This window comes from Xiphophorus couchianus, chromosome 16, assembly GCF_001444195.1.
Source record: "Xiphophorus couchianus chromosome 16, X_couchianus-1.0, whole genome shotgun sequence".
In the NCBI taxonomy this organism is placed as follows: domain Eukaryota; kingdom Metazoa; phylum Chordata; class Actinopteri; order Cyprinodontiformes; family Poeciliidae; genus Xiphophorus; species Xiphophorus couchianus.
Genome location: NC_040243.1, coordinates 15,557,757 through 15,566,240, shown reverse-complemented (window position 1 = coordinate 15,566,240; position 8,484 = coordinate 15,557,757). Strand labels below are relative to the sequence as shown.

Genomic DNA, 8,484 nt, shown 5'->3' with positions numbered 1-8,484 from the left:
AGTTGAATAAGTTCATTTAAAGTTTTGACTTCACATTTTGTGATGATGACAACGCTGGACATAAACCTTGTTCTCTCAAAAAGGGGATTTTAGTAAAAATAAAACATCTTAAAAAGTGAAGTAAAAGGAATTTTTTTTTGTATGTTTAAATTAATTCTTGTGCAGCATTAATAGTACAAAACATGAGTTCAGTTTCCTGAATAGGCTGTTTGGACAACCTTAAGATGAACAGAACCATGCTACCTCGTTAAAAGGAGAACAAATAAAGAAACATACTTTTATAGATATTGTAGACAATAAATATATTTACAGATCTAAATATATTTTAAAGCATCATCTTACTTCCTTTTAGTCTTCCTGCCAATACATCATTGATTGTTTTTATATGAAAAATGAAAACTCAATTAATAATATAAGTAGTATATCATTCCATTCAGATAGATGTTACATCTTTGCTATTTTCCTCAAAAACTAGTGGAAAAACAGGAGCAGCATAACTAGTTTTCACAAAGAGTCAACAAAAGTAACAGGCTATTGTTTATGTTTCTCCTGCAATAGCAAAAATAATTTAATGTCAGCCTTGCTAATTCAAGCATACTGTCCCTCAATCTTGGGTGAAAGAATCGAAAGAAGAAATAGCACTACCTAGCTGTTTATCATTATGCAAATGAACAGTTCTGGTTTATAAACTTGATCTGATTCTGTCAGCAGCAGAAGAAGAGAAACTCCCATCACTTTCAGCACCAACATGTTCTCTGTAGCTCTGCTGTTACTGCTGACTGCTGCATCCTGTGAGTTTCACTGAAGCATTTACAGCTTGATCACATTAAAATGTTAAATATTTAATAAATCTAAATTATTAAATATTTTTGCACTAATTCTGAATTAAATATTTTTCTCCACAGGTGTGAAGTGTGAACAGCTGACCCAGCCAGCCTCTGAGACTGTGCAGCCAGGTCAACGTCTGACCATCAGCTGTCAGGTCTCTTATTCTCTGGGCAGCTACACAGCTTGGATCAGACAAGCTGCTGGGAAAGGACTGGAGTGGATTGGGATGAAATACACTGGACATTCATACTACAAAGATTCACTGCGGAACAAATTCAGTATCGATTTAGACACTTCCAGTAACACAGTGACTCTGAATGGGCAGAATATGCAGCCTGAAGACTCTGCAGTGTATTACTGTGCCAGAGAGTCACAGTGACACAAACCAGCTGCAGAGCTGAACAAAAACCCCTCAGAACATTAATAGATTATATCAAACCACCAAAGGAGGAGCTTTGAGTTAATTTTTAATCTGTTGAAACTTTGTCAATTTTATTTTACTCTTTTGTAAAAACATTACAGAAATAGATAATTACAACAAAAATATAGATTGTGTCTAATTTTTTTATATGTTTAATTAAAATAAACAAAAGTCAGATTCCTCAATTGTGTGCACAGAGTTGGTGAATCAAGTTGATTCTGATTAAGAAAATCCATCCATCCGTTTTCTGTTCACTCTTGTCCCTAATGGGGTCTGGAAGGTTGCTGGTGCTTATCTCCAGCTACGTTCCGGGCGAGAGGCGGGGTTCACCCTGGACAGGTCATAAAGAAAATTGAAACTGTTATATTTATAATTTAACGTTCAAGGTGACATTGATTTAAAACATAATTTTATATAAATAATATGTTTCAACTTCCACTAAGAGGTTTGTCAGAAACATTCAGTTTGCTAAAAAACATTTTTTGTCATCAACAATAATATAATACAAATATTATGCTCTTCTTATTTGGTTTAATCAGCATAAGCAGGACTGAAGACATAAAATATACAGAAGATACATGTATCTTGTTCTAACCTCTAAAAACCCTCAATGTTGTTAAAATAGTTCTGCCTAACTTTTACCAACTCCTTTACTGATCTATATGGAATCCATCATTTATTTAATCTTTAACTCTAACTCACCTGATTAATGTTTAACCCAAGGAAAAAAGAGACAAACATGTTTAGTAGAAAAACATTGTGTTTAATAAAATGCAGGGTTCTGTGGCATCATGTGACAATACAAGAGTAAAACATCCACAAAAAATGTTTCAAATGTACAAAGATCATGTGAAATGTAATTCCTTAAACAAACTGTGTTCAAGTTTCATTGTTAATTCATGATTTTAATATAACTTATGACAGTTATATTAAAATGACAGTTTGTGTAAAAACAAGTGGAGGTAAAGCTTTATTTGTTTTGGCGTCCACATAAAATTATTTATAAATGAATTTAAATATCCAAGTGTTTGAAAACAATCTGAAATAATCGTCCAACTTTGCTTTTGTTGATAAATGTTAATGATTTATGTTTCTATTCCACCAGGAGGAGGAGTCAATGCAAATGCTGACTGCTTAACTTTTACATGTCTGTTAATGTAAGAGAAGCAGTGAATTAGTGGCGAACACAGTTTGAACAGAGACAAATGGCTTCTACAATGATTAGATCTAAGGTTCTCCTTGTTGTTATTATCTTGTCTGCAAACTGGAGTGGTAAGAACAGAGATGTTTTCAGCCAACATTATAATTGATGAAAAGAGATGGTGGTGAGACAATCAATAATTATCTGTTTTTCTGCAGGTACTGATGGTCAAACACTGACCGAGTCAGAATCAGTGGTTAAAAGGCCTGGAGAATCTCACAGACTGACCTGTATATATTCTGGGTTTAGTAGCACTCCTCACATAGCTTGGATTAGACAGGCAGCTGGAAAAGGACTCGAGTGGATCGCTTATATCTGGGATGACAGCAGAGGCATCTATTACTCTGACTCAGTAAAAGGCCGGTTCACCATCTCCAGAGACAACAGCAGAAGTCAGGTGTATCTGCAGATGAACAGCCTGACAGCTGGAGATTCTGGTGTTTATTATTGCGCTCGGTTATACACAGTGACACAAAAAGCAGAAATGCTGAACAAAAACTCCTCTGTGAATTAATAGTTTTAACAAGAAGCCACCACAGGTGCAGCCCTAACACCACTTTTCATAGATGACTGTCACACTCACCTCTCTGGTAGCTTTACTTATGTTATGATTAGATGCCAGAGATAAGAGTATGGAGTCATTATTTCCAGTCATGTCATGTAAAACGTGGATGCAGCTCTCAAATTTTCTTGCACAAATTTGCGTTCTTGTTTACTTACAGTTTTGTAAACCAGGTCAACAACGTGGGGGAAAAGAACTAAATGGGTTTATCTGTTTCAAGTTACAAATAAGGCTTTTAATCTTTAAAATTATGGCAGAAGGGTTTAATTGAGATGTACTTCTCAGGGAACTATTAGAGAATGACTGCTAACAGTGAATGTAAATATTTGAGTCTGTTTGCAGAATTTTGATGATGTGTAGATAAAAAAATGCATAATGAATTCTAACATGAACAAGTCAATATCTTAAAAATAATTATTGATTTTTATATGATCGTTCTACACTGACAAAAGAATGAATCAACCATAACATTATAATACATTATATAAAGACTTAATTTGCTCAAGATGTTTATATATTTAAATTTTCAACATGAATTCTCAGTTTCAAATAATTCAATCACAGAATTAATTTAAGGTCAATATAATTGGAAACATACTATTTCTTAATACTAGTCTACAGCACATTAAAAGTATTTTTATCATGTGATTCTGATGGTGCTGGTTTGGTGTTATGCAAATGAAAAGAATCATGTTATAAAGTCTTGATCTGATGCTGTCAGCTGCAGAGGAGGAGAAACTCCCATCAGATCATCTTCAACACCAACATGTTCTCTGTAGCTCTGCTGCTGCTGCATCCTGTGAGTCTCACTGAGACAGAATCATTTACAGCATGATGACACTAAATTAAATTCATTGTTGGTAACGATACATTTTTAATGTGTTTCTCTACAGGTATAAAGTGTGAACAGTTGACACAGCCAGCCTCTGAGACTGTGCAGCCAGGTCAACGTCTGACCATCAGCTGTCAGGTCTCTTATTCTATGAGCATCTACTACACAGTTTGGATTAGACAGCCTGCTGGGAAAGGACTGGAGTGGATTGGGTGGAAATTCACTGGAGGTTCTAGCTACAAAGATTCACTACGGAACAAATTCAGTATCGACTTAGACACTTCCAGTAAAACAGTGACTCTGAATGGACAGAATATGCAGCCTGAAGACTCTGCTGTGTATTACTGTGCCAGAGAGTCACAGTGACACAAACCAGCTGCAGAGCTGAACAAAAACCCCTCAGAACATAAACAGATTATATCAAACCACCAAAGGAAGAGCTTTGAGTTCATTTTTAATATTTGGAAACTTTAACAATCTTATTTTACTCTTTTGTAAAAACATTACAGAAATAGATCCTCACAACAAAAAATCTAGAGTTTATATTTAAAATGAATAAAAGTCAAATTCCTCAATTGTGTGCACAGAGTTGGTGAATGAAGCTGATTTTGATTCAGAAAATTTAAACTGTTATATTTATAATGTAACGTTCAAGGTGACATCGACTTAAAACATAATTTTATATAAATAACGTGTTTCAACTTCTACTAAGAGGTTTGTCAGAGACATTCAGTCTGCTAAAAAAAATGTTTTTTATTCATCAAAAATGATATAATACAAATATTATATTCTTCTTATTTGGTTTAATCAACACAAGCAGGACTGAAAACATAGAACATACAATATGCATCTTATTCTAAGCACTAAAAAACCCCCATTTATGTTAAAATTGTTCTTTTCCAAAATATACCAACACCTTTACTGTTCCCAAATCTATCTGAAATTTAATCAGTGATTTAACTTCCAACTTTAACTCACTTCATGTGTAACACAAGGGAAAAAAAGAGACAAACATGTTTAGTACGCAAAAAAACATGTTTAAAAAAGGCACAGAAACATTACAAAAAGTTCTGCACAGAATATCATGTGGCGATGCAAATGTGAAACACATCCACAAAAATGTTGAAAAATTTACAAAGATCATATTAAATGTAATTCTTTAAAGAATTTGTATTAAAGTTTCATTGTGGATTTATGATTTCAAAATACCGTAACTTAATTTTACAGTTCGTGTTGAAATAAGTTAAATCTGTTGTAAAGCTTTATCTGTTTTGGTAAAACAGGAATCAACATCAAATTATTTAAAAATGTCTTCAAAACTCAAAATGTCTGAAAATTATCTGAAATAATCATCCAATTTTGCTTTTTTTGATCGGATGATTTGTGTTTCTTCCCCAGGAGGAGGAGTCAATACAAATTCTGTCTGCTCCACTTTTACATGTCTGTTAGTTTAAGAGCAGCAGTGAATTAGTGGTGAACACAGTATGAACAGAGACAAATGGCTTCTACAATGATTAGATATCAGGTTTTCCTTGTCGTCATTATTTCATCCTTAAGATGGAGTGGTAAGAAATACAGGTTAATGATTGATGTAAAGAAATGGTGGCAAGACAATTTTAATTGTTCTGTTTTTCTGCAGGTACTGATGGTCAAACACTGACTGAGTCTGAATCAGTGGTTAAAAGTCCTGGAGAATCTCACAAACTGACCTGCACATATTCTGGGTTTAGTAGTCATTATGCTACAGCTTGGATCAGACAGGCAGCTGGAAAAGGACTCGAGTGGATCGCTTATATTAGCTCTGGCAGCGACTACATCTACTACTCTGACTCAGTAAAAGGCCGGTTCACAATCTCCAGAGACAACAGCAGAAGTCAGGTGTATCTGCAGATGAACAGCCTGACAGCTGGAGATTCTGCTGTTTATTATTGCGCTCGAAGAGCCACAGTGACACAGAAAGCAGAAACACTGAACAAAAACTCCTCTGTGAATTAATAATTTTAACAAGAAGCCACCAGGGGAAGCATAACACCAGTTTTCTTAATCACAACCAACACATTTAGATATACCAATAGTTTCACACACAACAAATAACTATGGGACTATTCAGAAGATTTCAATCCATTAGAAATAGATTTTGCATTAATATTTTAGATTAGATAAAAAACTTAAATACAGGCATCAATTCAAAGTATTCCTATCTTTACAATGTTTGATATCTCTTAATGTTTTCTCCTTAAAAATACACAGATTTTTCTTAATATGTTTCTTAGAATGTCAAAATAAATGTCAATAGCTAAAAACATTATGTAAGAATACAATTGTAGTTCTGCACATAAAATAAAGCAGATCACTCTCTTAAACTCTCTTTGTTGTTCTTGAGAGTTTCCCTGCATGTGGCTCAATGATGCTGATAAATACTCAAACTACTTTTCCTTTCAATATGGGGAAGACACATTTCTTTTAAATACTGAAATAATAACACTATTTTAATAATAATGAAAAAAACAAGCAGCAAAGCTGTGCAAAAACCAGTAGACCCTGAACAGGTCATATCAAACCACCAGAGCAGGGGCTCTAACTGTGCTTTTCTTTTTTATTTTGTGTATTTGAGCTCTAGGACCATTTCTAATTTCATTAATTTGAAAATCTTCTTATTGTGATCTTTCTATTTATAGAAACAAAAAGAACACAATATTTGTGCATATTTGCAAAAACCCTTTTTTTAAAGCTGTTTTTATATACTAGTATTTTAACATTTATTAGTTAAACTTGACAATTAAAGCTCCTTCTGATTCTGAAGTTGTATATAAAGTTCCTAGAGTGGCATTTAAAATGTATTTCGATCCAGGTGACGTTAGTCTGAAAAGCTTCATGTATTTACCATGTATTAAAATGTACTCAGAGGTATGTTAGAATTAGTATGTGTAGTCATAGAAACAGAAACACCAAACTACATTAATGTTTATATTGTCCCTTTGTAATAGAATCAGAGAATTAATGTGGAATTACCGTTATGAATTGAAGGATGCTGTCCATTCTTGGTCATATGTAAAGCATTTTTTTATCACGTGCTTCTGATATGGTTGGTTTGCAATTATGCAAATCAGAAGTGTCAGGTTTATACAATTGATCTGATGCTGTCAGCTGCAGAAGAACAGAAACTCCCATTAGATCAACTTCATCATCAACATGTTCTCTGTTGCTCTACTGCTGCTGCTGGCTGCTGTATCCTGTGAGTCTCACTGAGACAGAAACATTTACAGCTTGATCACATTAAATTTAATATTTATTGCTGATAACAGTTCTAATGTTTCCTCTCACAGGTGTGGAGTGTGAACAGCTGACACAGCCAGCCTCTATAACTGTGCAGCCAGGTCAACGTCTGACCATCAGCTGTCAGGTATCTTATGATTTGAGCAGCTACTACACAGCTTGGATCAGACAGCCTGCTGGGAAAGGACTGGAGTGGATTGGTAGAGATACAGAATTCAAAAATTCATTAAAAAACAAATTTGGAGGTAGCTTAGACTCTTCCAGTAACACAGTGACTCTGAATGGACAGAATATGCAGCCTGAAGACTCTGCTGTGTATTACTGTGCCAGACACGACCACAGTGACACAAACACGCAGTAAAGCCGTACAAAAACCCCTGAACAGGCTGTCAAACCACCAGAGGGAGCTCTCTGGCTTCCTTGTTGCTATTTTAACTTAAAACAGTTATGTTTAAAATTTAACTGTGACAACGTGGCAATTAACCAAGAAAAAAATTCTAATCATACATGATGGGATTTACCGTTTTTGACATTTTTACGTTATAAAAATGTTTCAGTAATCCGTGTCTTTATCAATACTTAATGTGGATTTAAAACAAACAACCAACAAACAGACAAAAAAAACGTGAATATATATAATACGTCATCAAAAAACTATGTAGGCACCCTTATGTCACAATCAATTAGTGATGAGTGCTTAATGAAGCGTAATGAGAACAGAGACAAACATGTTTTGTAAGGGAAAAGTGTCAAATAAAAACACAGACCTTTACAAAAAGCTCTGCAAAGAACATTATTTAGCAATATTAGAGTAACACACTCTGTTAAAGAAAAGTTCATATAATGATTTCCTGTTTTTCAAAATTACAACCAGAATGAAGCAGATGGCATTTATTTAAAAATGACTTAAAATATTAAAATATCTGGACATAATCTAAAATAATTACCCAAATTCATGAATCACATGAATCAGTTTTTTCACCAGGAGGAGTCAATGCAAATACTAACTCCTCCACTTTTATACATCTGTTCATTTAACACAGACCTGCCACAGAGTGATTCAGTGGCAGACACTGTGCAAGCAAATGGCTTTTACAATGCTTAGATTTCAGGTTGCCCTTACCTTTATTATTGTATCTGTAAGCTGGAACGGTAAGAACTAAGATGTTTTTAATCGAGTTAAAAGCTTGCTTGTAAAGGCAATTAATATTGGTTTGTTTTTCTGCAGGTACTGATGGTCAAACACTGACTGAGTCAGAATCAGTGGTTAAAAGGGCTGGAGAATCTCACAGACTGACCTGCACATATTCTGGGTTTAGTAGCCATCACTGGAACGCTTGGGTCAGACAGGCAGCTGGAAAAGG

General features: G+C 34.5%; 1 protein-coding gene and 1 gene segment (V, D, J or C); both read left to right on the top strand.

Moving 5' to 3' along the window:
• The window catches only part of LOC114159458 (uncharacterized), a 259,878-nt gene that overhangs the window by 42,636 nt on the left and 208,758 nt on the right, over positions 1-8,484 (top strand). The gene's annotated exons all lie outside the window — the stretch shown is intronic.
• Positions 707-1,207, top strand: LOC114159481 (immunoglobulin heavy variable 3-53-like). The segment is given in 2 exon segments: positions 707-791; positions 906-1,207. Coding segments are annotated over 2 exon segments (345 nt in total).